Source organism: Anarhichas minor, unplaced genomic scaffold, assembly GCF_050575085.1.
Source record: "Anarhichas minor isolate MPS153535 unplaced genomic scaffold, ASM5057508v1 ptg000010l, whole genome shotgun sequence".
Taxonomy (NCBI): domain Eukaryota; kingdom Metazoa; phylum Chordata; class Actinopteri; order Perciformes; family Anarhichadidae; genus Anarhichas; species Anarhichas minor.
The window spans coordinates 222,501-242,529 of NW_027466456.1; the positions used below are offsets into that span (position 1 = coordinate 222,501).

General features: G+C 42.1%; 3 protein-coding genes across 10 annotated transcripts in view; 2 read left to right on the top strand and 1 right to left on the bottom strand.

Moving 5' to 3' along the window:
• The window catches only part of sh3rf1 (SH3 domain containing ring finger 1), a 40,467-nt gene extending 32,532 nt beyond the window's left edge, over nucleotides 1-7,935 (top strand). Inside the window, exons 8-12 of the mRNA XM_076087305.1 lie at nucleotides 504-674; nucleotides 1,486-1,769; nucleotides 2,281-2,582; nucleotides 3,551-3,885; nucleotides 4,677-7,935. Coding sequence (XP_075943420.1) covers nucleotides 504-674; nucleotides 1,486-1,769; nucleotides 2,281-2,582; nucleotides 3,551-3,885; nucleotides 4,677-4,845 — 1,261 coding nt within the window. The 3' untranslated portion in view covers nucleotides 4,846-7,935. The remainder of the gene's footprint in view (nucleotides 1-503; nucleotides 675-1,485; nucleotides 1,770-2,280; nucleotides 2,583-3,550; nucleotides 3,886-4,676) is intronic.
• Nucleotides 7,936-12,273: 4,338 nt separating this feature from the next.
• cbr4 (carbonyl reductase 4) lies at nucleotides 12,274-18,652 on the top strand. 5 transcript variants are annotated; one of them, XM_076087314.1, is made up of 6 exons: nucleotides 12,274-12,591; nucleotides 13,639-13,849; nucleotides 14,271-14,391; nucleotides 14,888-15,024; nucleotides 15,867-16,001; nucleotides 16,108-18,652. In XM_076087314.1, exons 2-6 carry the CDS (start codon nucleotides 13,705-13,707, stop codon nucleotides 16,290-16,292), a joined length of 723 nt encoding a protein of 240 aa, XP_075943429.1. In that variant the 5' UTR covers nucleotides 12,274-12,591; nucleotides 13,639-13,704; the 3' UTR covers nucleotides 16,293-18,652. The 5 variants fall into 5 exon arrangements, with proteins under 5 accessions (XP_075943429.1, XP_075943426.1, XP_075943428.1 ...); XM_076087311.1 differs by having other exon boundaries at nucleotides 12,275-12,591; nucleotides 13,633-13,849; XM_076087313.1 differs by having other exon boundaries at nucleotides 12,275-12,591; nucleotides 13,669-13,849.
• Nucleotides 18,132-20,029, bottom strand: part of palld (palladin, cytoskeletal associated protein) — a 40,383-nt gene continuing 38,485 nt past the window's right edge. For all 4 annotated transcript variants that reach the window (XM_076087310.1, XM_076087307.1, XM_076087309.1 and 1 more), the window contains one exon: nucleotides 18,132-19,925. In XM_076087310.1, the coding sequence (XP_075943425.1) occupies nucleotides 19,765-19,925 (161 nt within the window). In that variant the 3' untranslated portion in view covers nucleotides 18,132-19,764. The remainder of the gene's footprint in view (nucleotides 19,926-20,029) is intronic.

Consider the following 20,029-nt stretch of genomic DNA (forward strand, 5'->3'; position numbering starts at 1 on the left):
TTATTGAAGCTAGGCAGATGACGATCGTCGGTAAAACTTTTCACACTGATGGTTAAACTGTTTAATTAATCCACGGCTCACGTGACTTCCTGCTCATTTTATATCCAAAATGCTCCCTCGCTGCCGATTTAAGGCTCTTTTTTTGATAGATATGCAGCTGGAGTGTTGGTTCCCTCGGAAGTGTTTATATCGTAAGAGCAAGACATCATGGGCATCAGTAGGCCCATGATGCCCATGATGTCTGTGCGTCGTAAGATATCGTGAAATATCGTATGACGTCGTAGCTTCTTCATTTCTTGTAGTTATGAAATCGTGACTTATATAACCGCTGTTAATCCCGACTTCCCTGATTGCAAAATGAATAGTTCAAATAAAAAAAGATTTATACTTGGCGTTCCAGTATTGACACAATGTTGCAAAATATCGCGATACGATGCTGTAATGATTCTCCCCCCACCCCGTGTGTGTGTGTGTTAAATCCCTCCTCTTTGTTCTGGGTCCAGCTACGTGGCCATGTTCCCCTACACTCCCCGTAAGGAGGACGAGCTGGAGCTGAGGAAGGGCGAGATGTTCCTGGTGCTGGAACGCTGTCAGGACGGCTGGTTCAAGGGCACCTCCATGCACACGGGCAAGATCGGAGTGTTCCCCGGGAACTACATGAGCCCCGTCAGCAGGTCGGTGGTTCATTAACGCCGAACACTCAGTCACACATTCACACGCCTGCTCTCACATCCACCTGTCCATCTGTATGTGATGCACAGCCACGGGTTAATGATCCCACCTGTTCTCATTGTGAATGTGTCAACTATCAGGCGCTACGTGGCAAAGCCCCGGAGTACACTTCTCCTTTTATTGATTGTGTTTAAAGTCCTATCATTCATTTATTTATTCAGGGTAATCCATTGAGATTATAAAACCTCATTTACAAGGTCAAGATGGCAACGTAAAAGTTTCACACAAGAGCCACAAAAATACACAAATAACACTTAAAAACACAAATGACACTTAAAAACACAAATAACACTTAAAAACACAACGGAAAACACTGTTTTGCTTTTTTTTGTTATACATCTGTTTTATATTTTTTACTTTGTTCTTGTTTGTTGGTCAAAAAATGTATGTCTATGTAACGTTTGTCATGTTTTTGTTTTTCTTATCTATGATTTATATTATCTATTAATTATCTTTACTTACTTTATTGTATTATGTATTGTGACATGTTCCAATTTTGCAATTTATTCCCATTAAGCGTAGCTTCCTTGTAGTAATGTTTAACTACACAATTAATTATTCTTAATTTCACCTTTTTACTGTCTGTCAGCGGGTTGATAGACGGAGAAAGAAACAGAAACTATTGTAATTACACATTTATATGTATTCACCTCATATGTTTCAACATGAAAAGCTGATTTTATTAAGGTATAAAAACATCCCGTCGTTCTCCTGCGACCTCACACTCACCGTCTTTCTGCCCTCTCCCTTCAGGACGGGGTCAGGGAGCACTCAGCCCAAAGTGCCCATGAGTCTGTGCACCCAGGCGGGCCGAGGGGTCACCATCGTCAGCCCCTCTTCTGCGGCCCTGGGGGCCATCGTTCCGGGTCCCGATTTCAACAAGCCCCTCCCCGTCTGCTCCAGCGCCGTTCCTGCCAACTCGCAACCCGCGGCCGTGGTGACGGCGGCTCAGACGGCCACGGGTCAACAGCCCAAAGTCCCTCTGCACGTCGGCTCCCAGATGACCGTGAATCAGGCTCGCAACGCGGTCAGGACCGGTACGTTCACCGGGAGGGCAACGGATTCTAGATGGTGGCTTGTTCAATGAAAGGGGCTTTAAAGGGGGAGAGGGCGAATGTTTTGGTGTCTCACGACTCAATTCAATGATTCTTGATGAAAAATTTCTTACAATTTTAACATTTAAAGCAGGCGGCAACCTCTGGTTCTGCAGAGTTAAAACCTGCATTCTCTCTAGTGTCCACCAGGGGGCGACTCCTCTGGTTGTATAGAAGTCTATGAGAAAATGACTCTACTTCTCTCTTGATTTATTACCTCAGTAAACATTGTAAACATGAGTTTATGGTCTCAATCTCTAGTTTCAAGTCTTCTTCAATACAGCATGATGTTCATTTAGTACATTATGGTCCATTTAGAGTCAAATAGACAATATTAAAAAATATATTTTTGGTGTTAGTGGTAGTTGTGAATCGATAAGAAGTCGTAGAAAAGACCACTCCTAGTTTTAAACGTGTAATATTGTTTATTATATATATATATTTTTTGTTGCAGCTGCATGTCACAGTCAGGACCGGCCCACAGCTGCTGTGACTCCCATCCAGTCCGCTACACCTGTGACGTATCTGCCACACCTGGTGTTGTGCCCACAGCCTTCCTCCTCCGGTCCCGCCCAGTGCTGCTCCCGGGCGGGCGCGGCGATGGGCTGTGCCGCCGCGTCTCTGACTCCCCCGAATGTCAGCGCTGCATCCCTGGAGGGTGACGCTCTGAGACCCGGGGCCGTCCTCGCCGGCTCGGGGAACAATCCCACATCCAACAGCTCGGCTCTCGCCTGCCGACTGGACAAAGACGTCAAGGTCGGATATGTTTGAATACTTCTGATATAACATCTGTATCTGACAACTAGAGGGATAAGAACACGTCAATACACTGGAGTATGGGGATATTAAGTTCTGTGATACTGTGTCGATTCTCAAAAACACTATGCTGATTTTAAAGTACCGTATTTTCCGCACTATAAAGCGCACCGGATTATAAGGCGCACCTTCAATGAATGGCCTATTTTAGAACTGTTTTTATATATAGGGCGCACCGGATTATAAGGCGCATAGAATAGAATAGCGTCGTAAGCGTGTCTCTTGAAAGGTGCCATTTTGGGGTCTTTATACACACAAGTGGTGTTGGACTAGGAGTAAGCACAGTACCGGTGTTTACCGCGGTGCGGCTTTGTAGTTTACCAGTCGAACTGAAACATTTTGACAGAGCGCCGTGTACAACCAGTATGGATCAACCAATTAACCAATTGATCCATATATAAGGCGCTCCGGATTACAAGGCGCACTGTCGTTTTTTGAGAAAATTAAAGGCTTTTAAGTGCGCCTTATAGTGCGGAAAATACGGTAGTTGTTTCTACGCAAAGACTCGTGGGTCAGATTGTGCACAAAGTAATACTGTGATGTTTAATGTGACAGTGACTGTGATGAATGTGATGCAGATCCTCAGATTTTAGTCATATGGTGATGTGTTCATCTCACAATAACTAGATTTTTGTCTAGTTTTAGATTCTTTTGTCAACTTGTCATTTTCAAGAACCTTCATCATTACAATGTTTTTCAAAAGGAGGAAGTTTGTGTTTTCTGGCCTCAAATGTTCAATGCTCTGCGGTGGTTCGGTGTGTCTGAGACTCCTGATGACGTTTGTTATGTTTGTCAGTCTGCGTGTGTGTCGGCGGTAAAGAAGCATTGGTTCCAGACTCTGGAACGTACCTGTGTCTGTGTGTGGAAACCACTTCTCTAACACGTAAATGATGCTGATGTTGCTGCAGAGAGAAAAGAAAAGCCTCCTGAAGCTGTTGTCCTCCAACAAGAAGAGGTCTCGTCCTTCGCCGCCCTCCTCTCCGACCCTGGAGGCGGAACAAGCTGCTGCTGCTGCTGCTGCTGGAGAGGCGCTCCACGACTCCTCCCCTCCCTCCGGCTCCGGCGGCCCCGAGCCCGAACCTGCTGCTGTATCTTCTGCCTTCTCGTCCTCCTCGATCCCAGAGACCTCCCACCGGAAGAGCAGCCCCCTGGATGGATGCGCCCCCATCGCTCCTCCTCCTCGCCAGCCGTGCTCCTCTCTCTTATCTCAGCAGCACGACGCGAGGCCCATCATCTGTGAGAGGTACGGTGACCCGAGTCTGCCAGAGTTCACAGAGAGTGTACGGCTTTGTAATGGAGTGAAGTTACCCGTGTGTCTGCAGCTCTGGTTGTTATCTAATACACTTTGAGTCCGTTTGCTTCTTGTTGACGAGTGCAGTTCCTCAGCAGCAGGTTATAAATAATACTTCTCAGTGAATGGTGTCAGACTAAAGCTTAGTTTATTCTCACGCTTGGTGTCATAGAATGAGACTCTGCAGAGTCTGTACGGAGGAGTTTATACTTAACGCGCTGCTTTATTCTCTGGAACACTAGACTAGAGGATATACAAACGAGTGTAACTCAGAGATATGAACATAGACTGTAGGTGTAACCGACACCATAAACCAACCTCCTCAATGACAAGGAGGGATTGTTATTATCTGTAAACTCATATCTCATATTCATGAACTAGTTTATTATCTTTATTCAAACCCTGTAAAGAAAGAAGTCAAGTATTAAATGTGTTATAAAGAAACTAAGGTTGAACATCCTGTAAACTATTTGATTTGGCTGATATTTACAATAATGAAGATTTTTCCAGAGCATCCAAAAAAAACACCCAATTCTACTTCTTTGTTTAATCCTCAGACGTGTAAATAGTTTTTTTTTTTTTTTTATCGGTGGCCCCACGAGTCGGCCATGTTTATGACATTTTCTCGCCGGCTTCACTACGCAGAGTATAGACTAACCTTCTCACTATATTCATGACTTTGTCGTTGTGTCCATCGCTGACTGTGCCTCTCCGGTCGTGTGTGTCCCCCCCCCCCCCCCCAGGTACAGAGTGGTGGTGTCGTATCCCCCCCAGAGCGAGGCGGAGCTGGAACTCAAGGAGGGCGACATTGTGTTCGTTCACAGGAAGAGGGAGGACGGCTGGTTCAAGGGCACGCTGCAGAGGAACGGCAGGACCGGACTGTTCCCCGGCAGCTTTGTAGACAGCATCTAACACACACACACACACACACACACACACACACACACATGGTCACTGGCCTCACTGCGGTGCGTCACCGTGCAAAAACCAAAACGGATCAGCGTTCGTGAGGTTTGCCGAGACAGGACCTTCATTTTGACACTTTAACTCCTTTAGAGAACGAACGCTGTCGGCACATGAGAGAGAGAGAGAGAGAGAGAGAGAGAGAGAGAGAGAAGAACATAACATGTTGTCATTGAAAAGCACAGTGGACAGAGTTAGGTACGGAAGCCCTGAACGGACATTTTTGAAACATTGTGTTTAATGTCGTTGTCTTGAGATCACCAGGTGTTTATGTCTTCATCACGAGAAAACCGAAGGATGAAGATGTTTGGGTCAAATCATCCGATGGAGACCTTTAGTGAAGTCAGTGGAGAGAGATTCACGTGTGACAACGTCCGGTTTTCAAAATAAGGTGTTAACAAAGACTACATAAATAAATACATTATATTCTGAAGAAGTATAAAGAAATGTTATCTGTGTTGCTTATAAATGAACAAGTCGATACCACTAAAGTGTGAGGGAAACGACTTTATTTGATTTTTGTGTTGCTGGAAAAATAATCTCTGAAACATACAGTCAGTTATGACATTTTCCAAAGTAAGAGTCCGACATTTCTAGCATGAAATAGCTACATTTTTTAACTTGAGGTGCTATAAAAACACACATTGCTCCATAATTGCTGACATTTGACTTCTTCTCTGACTACATACATACTATTTCACGGTAGAAATGTCGGACTTTTACTTTGGAAAATATGTGAATTGATCAAATTCTTGAAGTTTTTTTTATGTCTTCAACTCAAATGCATCAGTCATTGTCACAGAAATTATTATTTTTCCAGCAGCCAAACATGAAAGAATAAAGACATTTCTCTCATAGTTTTGTGATATTTTTAATTTATTAGTGACACAGGAAACAAGCTTTTAAATATAATCCCTTTCTTCTTATTTCTATATATGCATTTTGTTTACACCTTATTTTGAAAACAGGATGTAGTCACGCGTATCTCTGTCAGCTCGTCTGGGCCGTTTTAAATCAATCGCAGTTGGACTGATTTGATCCAAACATTTAAAGTTATAACAGAAAACAACCGTTTTTATTTTCAAGAAATGAATAATTAATCATCTCAAGACGGCAGTTTTCTCAAGATAACGATATAAAACATAAAAGAGTGTTTGAATCGTGTCCGTTCAGGGCTTCCGTAGTCAGCACACTACTCATGAACTTTTTCCTTATTTTTTTTGTTGGTTATTTATATCTTTGTAACAATTCAGCTGTTTAAATGTGTGCCTTGTACTGTTCCTCACTTTATTGTACATAAAGGACACAAAGATGATTAGTCCTAAAAACAACCAGTATGAGCTGTTGATATAGATATGTTACACACTTTAACTTATTTCATAGATCGGCCTTTTTTCTTTCTTTTTGTAGTAGTGCAACACATTAAGGGGGTTCAGCTGCCACCAGCCTTATTTGACCTCATCGGTTACACCTTTACTCCCTCAGACTGATTTCAGTCGGTCTGTCAGAGGCACCGAGAACAAATGAGCCGAGTCTCCTCGTGTCGAAGGAAAAACAGATATTTCTCTATTTCTAAAGGCATCAAAAATGTTTCCGTGGTGCGTTCACAGACCTCCAGTTGCTGAGTAAATTGTTACCTGCAGTGATCAAATATGCGCATGTGATTAGCAAATAACCTCCTACGGAAGACAAAGTGGTGTCAGATGTGTTGCAGTTTGGTTAATGCCTTTATTCTATTTTTATTTTAAACACACTCCAAGACGGACGTTGCAGTCTAAATATTAGCTTACTTTGTACCTTTCTTTGTATTTAGCGACCTGCGTAGCTCCTCTCAGACGTAGCTCTGCATTACGAGAGCGAACACATCGCTGTGTATTTATGTTAGCAGCTGATTCAGCAGGCTCACAGTTTTATTTGTACACTAGAACTCATTCCTGAAGGTACTCGTGGCAACAAAAGACCCAGCTAGCTAAAGCACGGAACGTTTGCCTCAAGTCGGACGAACTCCACGGGAAGAGACGAGGAACTCTGTCTCATCTCTGAAACGTGAGCTTTTATTGAAATCCATCTCTTTGTTTTTCTTGATTTCTGCGGTTGGGTTTTGTTTTTTTTGTACATTTACTTCTATAAAAAGTTCTTAAAGTTGAGTATCGTATTGACTTGAATTAAGATGTCTGTGTTGATTTGAGGGGATTTTTTTTGGTGCTTGTTGAAACATAAAACAAAAAAGAAATGAGCAGTTTTAGAATGAGTGAGATCCGATCAAATCTCTCAACGTGTGATGAAATACTTCAAAATAAAGGTATTCTTATTAGGAATGAACATTATCGCCTCAGTGGACCCCACGACATTTCATGTAATGCGACTTATTGATCTCCTGTGAGGTATTTAAACACTTTAAATCACTGAATCGTGCCAAATCTGGCTTTTGATAATGAACTTCCTGACTGACTTGGCCTTTTTCTGTGTTGTTGTTAATTGAGGGGGACCACTGTGTAACTGACTGCTGGAATATGTTGTAGTTTGTTTGTGTGTGGAAAAGGATGGTACAAATCACTGTTAGGGCCTTTTTCTTTATTTTCTTTTGTTTTTCTGAATTCATGTAGAATTAATCTGACGTTGTCTTGGCACCGCACCGACCTCCGGCTCTGTGCTCGTCTGTCTCATTTCACTGGTTCGCCTTTTAATACTCACGTTACGCAGACGCACACGTTCATGCACTATCGAGACAAACCTAATCGTACTGACTCCTCCTCCGGATTGTTTGTGTAAAAGCTGCACACTTCTCAAAAACATGGAGCGTTTGTTAACAGTCAATAAACTCTATTTCATTGGAGCACACTTTGTGTTCAACTTAACGGATTCTCCTCATGCCAAGGTGACTTACTTGATTTATTTTGTGTCTGTCTGTATGTCTGAAAATGGTGAAACTGAAATTTGGCACAAATCTATTATGTGAAAAACATTCTGAAGTATTTGAGGGAATAGCACATTTTGTAAAAGAAAATCTATAACAATAAAAGCTAATGGTTTCCATAATTCTTCTCCTGGTTGATGTTTTATTACCACGGAAGAGGATTTCATTTTTTAAATTGCGTTTTGAGAATAAAGACAAGGTGGCAAGTTTAAAGGTGGAACTATAGTGTTCACATATAGACTGCTGCAATTATGACTTCATTCTGGAAATGCCATTTTTTTTTTCATAATACTCTTCCGTACATCACGGTAATGTTGTGTTTTCTTGTGTATTAGTATTAGCGAGTACATGAGTATTTGTGTCCTCGTCTCTCTTTGTCTTAAACACAAAGCTTGAACGGACTAATATTAATAATTATAATAATACTACATTTTATTTAATGGCACTGAATATAAATATATATTTTACTAAATAATAAATGTAAAAAGGGTATTTAGTAAGTTTAGTGTAGCATTGCTTTGGTTTGTTAGTAATGACTTATTGTTTTTAGTATTTTATATATTTGTATTTTTGATGAATCAGTTGAAAAAGTCAAATCTAAACTAGTTTAAAAAGAGTTTTAATGGTGAATAGGGTAAAAAATGAATAGGTATCACCATGAAACTTCACCAGTTCATTACTCCCACTAAGATGATTATTTATTGTATTACAAGTTTTCTTGTAATACAAGTTTTCTGAAATGTTATGTTTAAATATGCAAATGAGGCATTATCTAATGGTAACTTTTGGTTAATTTAGGAGAAAGCTACGGATGTAAACAGACAAAGTAATAAAATAAATGTTTTATTTCCTCGAGTCTGAACGAAGACGAGTTATGGAGGAAAAATAGACCAACATCTCTAAATTAAAAACAATGTTTCTGCCTAAAATGTGTCTCCTTACCAACGGTTATGAACTCATGAGATAAACTACCAGCTGAACACAGTTGCTCTTAATTAATGTAATTGGGTGAAGTCAGGTGGTCGTTGGTGTCGTTGGTCTTCTCAGTGAGCTCAGCTGAGAAACACTGACAGGAAGTGACACGAGAGGTCAGTCCTCTGCACACGGCCCGCTGCTGAGGACTGTTACCATGGTGAAACATCTCAATGTAGGAGCCTCATGAGACTCAGCAGGAAATATACAAACGAGTACCGGCCGGCATTCGGTATGTATAGCATTGTATACAACATTCAACGGTCATGTACTTCAATTTTTTCATATTCAACAAATCACAATGGAATGAAGACAAAGGTATTCCCCAAAATAAGATGGATCATATATACCATGTATTATAGAGGATCAGGTAACCACCGGCCAGGTAACCACCGGCCAGGTAACCACCGACCAGCTAACCACCGACCAGCTAACCACCGACCAGCTAACCACCGGCCAGGTAACCACCGGCCAGGTAAACACCGACCAGGTAAACACCGGCCAGGTAAACACCGACCAGCTAACCACCGGCCAGGTAAACACCGGCCAGGTAATCACCGGCCAGGTAAACACCGACCAGGTAAACACCGACCAGCTAACCACCGGCCAGGTAAACACCGGCCAGGTAAACACCGGCCAGGTAAACACCGGCCAGGTAATCACCGGCCAGGTAAACACCGACCAGCTAACCACCGGCCAGCTAACCACCGGCCAGCTAACCACCGGCCAGCTAACCACCGGCCAGGTAAACACCGACCAGGTAACCACCGGCCAGGTAAACACCGGCCAGGTAATCACCGACCAGCTAACCACCGGCCAGGTAACCACCGGCCAGGTAAACACCGGCCAGGTAAACACCGGCCAGGTAACCACCGACCAGCTAACCACCGGCCAGCTAACCACCGGCCAGGTAATCACCGGCCAGGTAACCACCGGCCAGGTAAACACCGGCCAGCTAACCACCGGCCAGGTAACCACCGGCCAGCTAACCACCGGCCAGGTAAACACCGGCCAGGTAAACACCGACCAGGTAACCACCGGCCAGGTAAACACCGGCCAGGTAATCACCGACCAGCTAACCACCGGCCAGGTAACCACCGGCCAGGTAAACACCGGCCAGGTAAACACCGGCCAGGTAACCACCGACCAGCTAACCACCGGCCAGCTAACCACCGGCCAGGTAATCACCGACCAGGTAACCACCGGCCAGGTAAACACCGGCCAGCTAACCACCGGCCAGGTAACCACCGGCCAGGTAACCACCGGCCAGCTAACCACCGGCCAGGTAAACACCGGCCAGGTAAACACCGACCAGCTAACCACCGACCAACTAACCACCGGCCAGGTAAACACCGGCCAGGTAACCACCGGCCAGGTAAACACCGACTAGCTAACCACCGGCCAGGTAAACACCGACCAGGTAAACACGACCGGACAGGTGAGTCTCATTCAGGAGGAAACACAGACGGGCTGCTACATCATCACCGCTCAGTATTACAAAGAGATTTCAATAAATACATGTTCAAAGAAAGGGTCTCTCTTCAATACTAGAAGATAGTTTTTATGGCTCAATTAAGGAAAATAAATACATATAAAAACAGTACCAGCTGCCAAAAATACCCAAAGAAAATCAAATAAATCATAAAGAAAACATTCATGTTTCGGTCATGCAGGTCTGACACAGAACTGAAATGTGAATATTCGTACAATCCACGAGGCAAGAACTACTATTTTTATCTCAGGAAGTGTGTTAGTGTTGTGTAGTATTGTGTGTGCAGGGTTACAGAGAAATATGTGTGCACTCATGAAAGAGGTGAGCATGAATAGATCAGTAAGGTGTGAAAGATGTGAATAAATGAATACAAATGAAGCTCCATTTCTCTCTCTGACACACAGTAAAAATCACTGCAAAATTCAATATTACTGTAAATAAATAGGGTTATGAAATGTATTGTGTTGAAATTAAATTAAAAAAAATACACAGTCTATTGTCTGGTGTTAAGCCGAGAGTTATGGCAGCAGTGGGTGTTAAATATATTTAAATATATTTTTCTATATAGATGTTTTTCACCTCATTGGCTGATTGACTAAAGACTGAAGAAGAAACTAAACTGCTGAACCTACCAAAATAAAAGAAGAAAAAAGTTCTTTGGTCATTGAGAGGAATTCAATTAAAAAGATATATTTTCAAGTGGAGAAGCTGCACATATTCTTTGAAAATAACTTGACACAGTGAATTAATGAGCATCGAGGTAAAGAGGTCGACTCTCCGGCACTAAATGTGATTTAACCTCACAAATCAGTCCTGCAGAGGTTCTTGGTCTGATTGGAGAATCCAGGTGAACATCACAACTCACAGCAGAGACAGCTTTGCTCTGCTGGTGAAATATATCTCCATGAGGAGCAATAAAGCAAAGAAGGGAGAATAAATGACTGCAATTAAGAGGCAAAGAGCAAGTTAGGGCACCGTGTGTCGGTGTAAATATTCTAAAAGTTAAGTCAGAGAGTAGAACTGTGATTGTTCATGTGAATTTAAGAGTATATAGCAGTACATGTTTGCCTCTACAGTATATTGAAAAGACATAATAGGAATATTCATTCTGCAAAGACAATTTGTTACTCATTGTTCATGCTTTTTGGATTCAAGGATAGTTTTTGTTAGTTTAAGTTGTGTTAGTGACGTTAGTTACGTTTGTGATGTGTTTTCCTGTTACGTTTTTAACTTAGTTTACATACTTATTTTAAGTCCAACCATGATGTTTTTTTTCTAAACCTAAAGGCAGGTAATGGAACAGTCTGGGAAGTTCAGCAAAGTACATGGCTTTACTGTAATGCAGCCTTTAAAACCAGGAAAAGACATTTATGACATATTTCCATATCAAGAGTCTAAGACCATATCTAGTCTCATATCACGATATTGATATATCGATATATTGTCCAGCATTAATAATTAAGTACAATAAGGTCAAGTTAGTTAAATTGTGTCCCCAGATCCCACTCAGTCCTGTCACCTTCTAAACATGTGGGACATGACACAAGTCACATGATCAACAGGAAGTAGCATCATTTGAGTCTCCTGAAGGCCAAAAGTAAGTTCTCTCAATTTATATTATGTATTTTTAATCGTATCGTATAAATGATAATGTCAATCTCAATCAATCCTGTAACCTGAATTATTTCTTATTTTTTAAAGACATTTCCAGGTAAACCAAGAGGTTAAAGGTGCAAAGTGGTCTCGTGCTATTAGCATTGATGCTATGTGGCTACATTTCATGTATTTGCTAATGCTATGCTAAACACTCAGTCCTGTCTTTTTCCATTGAAAACAAAAAAATTATAATTTAAATGTCTCGAGATTGCTTTCACAGCTTTAATAGTTAAATATTAGTGTTATTAGATACAGTTCTGAAAAAAAAGATAAATACGGAACTTTTATTTTGAAAAGTTACAACGTACAAATGTCACCAATTCAACGGAATGACAAATGCTGCTATGGCCGTTCTCGGCTTCCGTACATGAGTGTTCCCCGGTATATTCTCTATGTTAGGGGTATCGAACATCTCTGGCTTTAAAAAAAGACCCAAACCTCCACCAAGACAGATGAGAAACAGTGAAAGTCTGTCCTGTATTCGGCTTGTAGTACTTTATACTTCTGTGTGAGACCACTACGCCATCTATCGGTTAACGACGAGCAACGCAGCGAAACTAAGAACAAACATGGCGCCGCTCAGCTGAAACAGTACGTTACACTTATTTACTGAAGAGGAACACGGTTTATCCGACGAAGAACAGCAGCCGAAGACAAGGTAAGCTGCAGCTAGTGCTATAAAATGTATCATGCTATCACAGTTAGCTAGCTGAAAACTGCTAACGTCACTAACGGCTGAATGACCCTAAAATATATCACGAGTCTGTCTCTGACGAGACTGACCCTCACTGAGACAATTCTGTTGACATCAGCTCACCGTGTGTTTTAATTTATGTTAGTCTGTTTTATGTCTAACCAGTCCTCAGTACGGCTCAAGTATCTAATCTTATTTTATAGTATTTTCTTTATTCCTTATTCGTTTTTATTTATGTGGATTCAGTGTTTCAGAACCAGAATCCGGTGTATTGCCAAGTAAACATACAAGGACTTTGCTTTGGTGCAATGATGCATTGACGAGAAAAAAAAATATCGAATAGAAAAAAATTACAATAAATAAAATAAGTATACTATTGGAAGAAAGAGAGAGAAATATGTACAATGTAACTGTTTAAAATAAAGGAGCTATGCAGGAATGTGCAAGAATATATCCTAGAGGACGTGCAAAGGTTCATAGTATTAAGAAATAATGTGCAATGAAAATAGATAATAGTCTATTAATGTAACACAAACACAGATCCTCACTTTAGTTGGACTACGGTCTCTGTGGGTCAGTAGTCCAAGTAAAGTGAGGATTAAATGAGAAAATACTACTCGAATATTTTAATATGCAAGAGAATTGTTTCTGTTTATAACAGGGAGTTTATCCTCTGCTGGACCGGGTCGCTTTAAAATAAATAAATGAAGACTGTACCCTCTTCTCCAGGCACCACTAAAGTCACACATGGGAGACGTTTTCCTTCAGGACATTTCTTTCCTGAAATCTCTTTGGTTACTTGGTTAAATTAAGGAAAAGATGAGCTTTGAGTTCAAATAAGCCCTGAATTTAAACTTGTCCAATGTGCGTTTAGACAACTGACTACTTGCATTTTACGACATAAATATCCTCAGGGAACATAAAACTGCTTTAATGTTGTTTTAATGCACTCATCACATTACATTTACTTACACTACTTGTATTTATATTTCCTTTTGCACCAAGGAGCAGGAGACCCAGTGTCTCGCTGCTCTGCTTCAGCCTCTCCTCTCCTTTACGTTGAGTCCTCAGTGCGTCATGTCCAGGCTGGCGGTGGTCTGTGGCGGCTCCAGGGGCATCGGGCGGGCGGTGTCCCGCCTGCTGGCCGAGAGGGGCTGCAGGGTGGCTGTTGTCTCCAGAGACCAGGACGCTGCCAGAGCCACCGTGGCATCTCTACGTGGAGGTACGGAGACGCACTGACACACGCGTGTTAGAAGAAGCTTAAATAGAATAAAGCAGAATAAAAAGTTTTAAATAAAAGATATATTGCAGTTTAGTTAATTTTTATATTTACAATAGAATTGTAACGTACATTTATGCAGAAGTACGAGATGCACTGTGTCCAGAGGAGGCTTTGAAAAAACTAAAAGAAAATACATAAACGTAAAAATAAATGTTTGTTGTGCCTCCAGAGTGTGAGCTGTGAGAACTGCGTTGTTTCTCTTCAGGTCATTAATTCAATACTTCTATTAACAGTTCCATAGTTTAAACACAGAGCACTGATTTGTTTTATGTAACTATATATATATATATATATATATATATATATATATATAAAGCAGTCTTGTTAACGTTCTCACAGAGCTTCTGTTTCTTCTCTCCAGTCGACCACGTGTCTCTCAGCTGTGACGTCTCCAACGAGCTGGAGGTGAAGAAAAGCTTTGAGACGATCCAGAAGACGTGTGGAGACGTCTCTTATCTGGTGAACGCTGCCGGCATCAACAGGTGAGCAGCCGCTCCACCTCACTGCTCTGATCACCTCCTGCTGTGAGGGAGACATTGTTGCATTATTGCCAATGTGACGCTTTCAACTCAATCAAGTGTCTTCTGTAGTAGAAATAACACATTATTAAGCCTGCTATTGTTGTGATGGCCCACTGAAATGAATAAATACAATGCTTTAAAAATGGACATATTCATCAGGCAGAATAAGAAACTACTTTTACTCAGGTTACATGTGAAACAAGGCTCCAGACTAACTTTTTACATCGGTTGCACTGTTAAATGGACATATATAATGTCACAGACTGACTTTGTGTGTGTGTGTGTGTGTGTGTGTGTGTGTGTGTGTGTGTGTGTGTGTGTGTGTGTGTGTGTGTGTGTGTGTGTGTGTGTGTGTGTGTGTGTGTGTGTGTGTGTGTGTGTGTGTGTGTGTGTGTGTGTGTGTGTGTGTGTGTGTGTGTGTGTGTGTGTGTGTGTGTGTGTGTGTGTGTGTTTTCAGGGACGCTCTGCTGCTGAGGACCAAACCGGAGGACATGTTGGCCGTGCTTCACACCAACCTGCTGGGCAGCATGCTGACCTGCAGGGCGGCGCTACGCAGCATGCTGCGCACTCAGGGAGCCGCCATCGTTAACATAGGTACTGCTGATAACTCTGAAGCCTCCATGACGAGCATCATGTGGTCACCAGATGGCAGTGTACGTCTTCTCTGCTCTCTTTAGAGTCACCCACGTTTTGGAGTAAAGACCCAAACTGTTACTTTCTGCTTTTGCATGTTTTACTACATTTATTTTCTTAGTATGCTGAGATTAATAAAACCAGTGGCTGACTGGAATTTAGGAAAATTATTTTAATAGAGAGCACTTAAGTGTCTTTTGTGCAGAATAACACAGAATGACATAAATCATAAAAAATATAAAAAACAAGTTGAATTTCTTTCATAATTTCTTTTACAAAAATTGTCCAACAATGGAATCTATGAAACAACATTGTTCCTCAGTGTCCACAAGTATTAATAATGTTGGGGGGGGGGGGGAGGCTCCATGTGTTTTATACATTAAACTATTGACATGTTTCAGCCTCTCTCCTCCTCTGTCCAACTCTCCTCTCCTCTCTCCTCTCTGTGTTCACTTCCTGTAGTTCAGTCAGAGTTTCTCCTCCTTGTTGTCACATGACTGTTGGTCTCAGATGAATCAATCATGACTTCATAGTTTCACTGAGGAGCTCACAATTTAATGTTTTTACACAATCTGGTTAAAGTGAACGCTTTATTAGAGGAGAGACTTAAAATGAGACATTTAGAATAAAATATTTTTGATAAAATATCACAATTTTAAGCTTCGTTTTGGCTGCTTTTTCTGACGGAAGCGTTCGTCACATGTGATGTGTTCAAGGACCGTCAGAAAGGTGACAATTACTATTATGAGGGATTTTTACAGCTTGTAAACAGCACATAACGGTTGTGTGTTTGCTGTTTGCAGGCTCTGTTGTGGGCCTGAGAGGGAACGCTGGCCAGTGTGTCTACAGCGCCAGTAAAGCCGGCCTCCAGGGCTTCACGCTCTCTCTGGCGAAAGAAGTCGCTTCACGTAACGTCAGAGTTAACCTGCTGGCTCCAGGTACAAGTACATCCTTCATCTTTCCTCTTATCTCCTCTCACGGTCTTCCTCACCTCCTCTCCTCTCACGGTCTTCCTCACCTCTCTGCCCTCCCTCACACTTCCAGGTTTCATCCGCACCGACATGACCGCCGGGCTGAAGGAGGAGGATGCGGTGGGGGTGCGCTCCGTCCCGCTGGGGAGGTTGGGTGAGCCGGAGGAGGTGGCCCAGGCTGCTCTCTTCCTGTTGGAGTCCCCCTACGTTACAGGACAGGTGCTGGTGGTGGACGGAGGGCTGCAGCTGGCCATGTAGGGAAAGAAGACTGATGTGAGGCAGGTGAAAGGCCTCACTCAGGTCTTGAGACTGTAGAGGAAGTGGTTAAGACAAAGAGCTCTGATGACCGAGGAGCATCTGACTGAAGATTTACACTGAAGGCGACTTCATGGCTGAAGTTGAATGTTGCTCTGTGGTCACAGATTTAGAGTCATCACCATCTTAAGTACACTGAGGTAAACTGCCCTCACAAAGTACGTACTGTTGCATATACTATGCACACAGTTCGGACATACTACTTCATAATGTTGAGCATTGACCTCTGACCCTCTTGCTAACATATCCGTCGCATCTGTCTGTCTCTGTCTTCTGCTGTGCAGAGGATTGTGGGTCAGAAAAGCATTCTGCATTGGACATACTATGATATTGGGATGTGTTAAATCTTTTATATCTTGAATAGAGATATCACTAGCTGCTGTATGTCTGAGTGAGATCTGTTTCTCTTACTGACTGACGCTCATAAAGAGAAGAAGGTTCTCCATTGACTCTCCTTCTCTGTGTGTTAGCATACATATGCATTGTGTGAGAGAGATGGATGTTGGCCCACAGTGAACAGCCTGTACATTAAAGGTGACTTTGCTCCACTATGGGTGACGATACAATGATTATATGACTCGTGTTTGGTGCAGAAACAGTCGTAAAATTACTGTCATGAGTGATTGTTGAGGCGTAATAAAGAGCAGCAGGGATGACCTCGTTTTGTAGTTCAACAGGAAGTTAGCATCTCTGATTCCCTCCACAAAAAGTCAATGAGATTCTTCCATTCACTTTTTGATTATTGCAGAAAATAAACAAACGTTTATGATTCTTCCAGGTTTTGTTAATCAAGATAATCTTCACTAATGAACTCCACTTCTATGTTTGAAGTGTAAAGTAAGAAGCTAACGTTGGTCTATAAAGGAACTCCACCACGGTCACGTGACTTCACGTTAGCTGCAGCAGGCGTGGCCTAATGTGTGTGTGTGTGTGTGTGCGTGACAGTCAGTGATGACGCTGCTGACTCCAGAGAGTCTGGCCTAGTCCTAAAGGTCCTACATTTGATCAGTGGATTGAGTGCTGTCTTTTTCCACGACCGTAAAGCGGCAGATCGTAGCGCTCGTGTTTAGTCCCCCCCTCTCTCTAGGGAGACCCCCTCACAGCCAGTGAATGTCGTCCCCCCCCCCCCCCGAGCCCACCTCAGGAGGGGCCCATCAAAGGGGGCCAGGCATGTCGGGCTGCAGCTGGAGGACATTAGAGGTCGTGGAGGAGGAAGAGGAGGAGGAGGTGGAGGTATTTTTTAGCTCTGGGAACAGTGCCGGCTGGTCAATAGAGGGCGCTAGGGCGCCGCCCCACCTTATTATATTATACAGCATATTATTATATGATATATATATTATTATATTATACTGAGACTAAAATAAGATGTCCTGACATGTTTATCAAAGTGTTATTTCTGCTTTTTTTTCATGTTGGAATAAAGGTTAAATATTTAACTGTAAAGTAGTGATACGTGTTTGATACCTGAATGTTTTTGCATTAAATCATTCTGGGATGTTTGCTGAGATTGACTGGATGTGGCTCAGCCCTACAGAGAACATGTTCCACCAGCTCCACTGTCTGGGAATGTTTTGAGTGTCTGGTTACAGCTGTGGATGGACGGGGTCGGAGGTCACTTCCACTGAAACCTGCTGTTTACATCCAAAACGTGTAACAGATTCCTCTTAAAGTAGTGGATTACATTAACACGTCGGCGTTTCCACTGTGTCTGACGATGTGTTTCTTGGCATTGTTTTAATTTGAGCCTGGCTGCCAGTCTATAAAAACATCTCACTCTGTCTCTGAAGAGTTTGATTTTTTATTAACTTTCATAACCTAAAATAATATCAGGAGAAACAATCCATATACAGGCATTGATTGGCATAAAAATGTGCAAACACTAACTTTCAGCTGATGCAAGCTCTGAACAGATAATATAATATTACAGAGGTGACGAAAATAGTAGATATAAATATACCTTGTTTTTCACTTTCTACCAGCTCAGAGTGTTTTCTACCCCTGAATACTGTGGGGGGGGTATACATCCTGGAAACAGTCGTTTGGCACTGTGTGTACGTTTCCAGAAACAACATGCAAATAAGTTGTTTGCATTAATCCTAAAAGTGATTTAAGGCAGTAAATACATTTATAAAACGTCATGATACAGAAAGCGTTGTTTTTATCAGCGAACAGAAGGTTCACATATTCACATACATTTAGTTTTAACGTCAAGATTGTCGGAAGTTTTTTTTTTTTTTTTTCATACAAAAATAAATTGGACAATCTTTGATGCGTGTGTAAATAAACTGAAACCTTCCACAGCACCGTCTGTTGAGTGAGATCAGTTCAACCCTTTCAAAATAAAACATCAAAGGAAAAAGAAAGAAATCACTCAAATAAATGTCCCGTTGTTCACAGACACTCGATCCCTCTCACTGGAGGACTAAAGCTGCCACTGCAGTAATTAAATGAAAAAATACTTAAATTACTTAATAAATAAATGAAATAATAAAGAAAGAATATAAACATGTTATGTACATTAATTTTTTTCAATTTCTGTCGCACATTTTTATTTTTTTTAATTAACCTGCATATTAAATGTTGATAATTGAGGATTTTAATTCCACATTTCTTTCTTTTATTCTTTTATTCTTTTATTTATTCAGACATTTATGGATTTATTTATTATAATGGCAACTTTAGTCTTCCAGACATATCAAGTGTTAACTTACCATCATGAAAACCTGCTTTTTCTTGTCCGTCTTTTAAATCGAACCTTCCTCAACAAACATCTCATTCCTGTTCATTAAACCTCATTTATTTTGCTTAAAGAAACAGAAAGACATTCTGTTTGTTAAGGCCCGGCCTCTTTCCACCATCTGTCAGCTCCTCCATGAAGACACTGAGACTGTACGATACACACTGAAGAGATCAGCGCTGTGCTGCACGTGATAAACAACCATTCTGTCTCTTTTTTAAGTCGTCTTTTAAAACACAGCTGTGCTACGTAGTTACAGTATTAGTCTGTGTATCACTTAAACTTAGTAAATCCTATGTTTCCTTTTTCTTAACAGTTATGAGAGGCACTTAAACAACCGCACAGTTCGTGAAACCTTCCAGAGCACATTTATGAACAGTCCGTCCTCGCGGTTTAAACACTTCAATCATTTTTCCAGGTCCAGTTGATAGAATGAAGCAACGGAGGATGAATTCTGTGATATAATGGGTTTGTGTCGCACTATAAAAACCATATGAAACCCTCTGCGGCTGCACCAGCTCAACCCTTCTTTAGTTCAATGTCCCTCAGGTGGTTATATTCTGCCCCCTCGGCGCCGTCATAAAGTATTTTGTCTCAGGAGCTGGGAACCAGGGCAGCGTTCAGGGTTATTTGGGGTTTCAGACGTCCCCCGCCCCCCCCCCCCCCCCCCGGTGGTCTCTACAGGTCGTCGCTCTCCACCAGACCCCCGGGCTGCAGCGGGCTGCAGTCGGGGAAGAAGGCCGCCTTCACGTCCAGCCCTCTCTCCGTCAGCGCGGCGTAGCGACTGGTGGACGGACGCACCTTCTTGGGCTTGGGGAGGTTTGGCTGCTGCCACTGAGCTGTGGACGGAGCAGAGAGGGGGGGCGGGGGGTTAATAATGTGAAGAGAGGAAAACACAAAGAAATGCTTCATTAAGTAGTGTGTGTGTTTTTAAACCACTTTA

Coding starts and splice junctions, on each gene's coding strand:
- cbr4 (XM_076087314.1), top strand. CDS start 13,705: ATGTCCAGGCTGGCGGTGGTCTGTGGCGGCTCCAGGGGCATCGGGCGG. Junction 14,392..14,887: donor AACGCTGCCGGCATCAACAG/GTGAGCAGCCGC, acceptor GTGTGTTTTCAG/GGACGCTCTGCTGCTGAGGA. Junction 16,002..16,107: donor AGTTAACCTGCTGGCTCCAG/GTACAAGTACAT, acceptor TCACACTTCCAG/GTTTCATCCGCACCGACATG.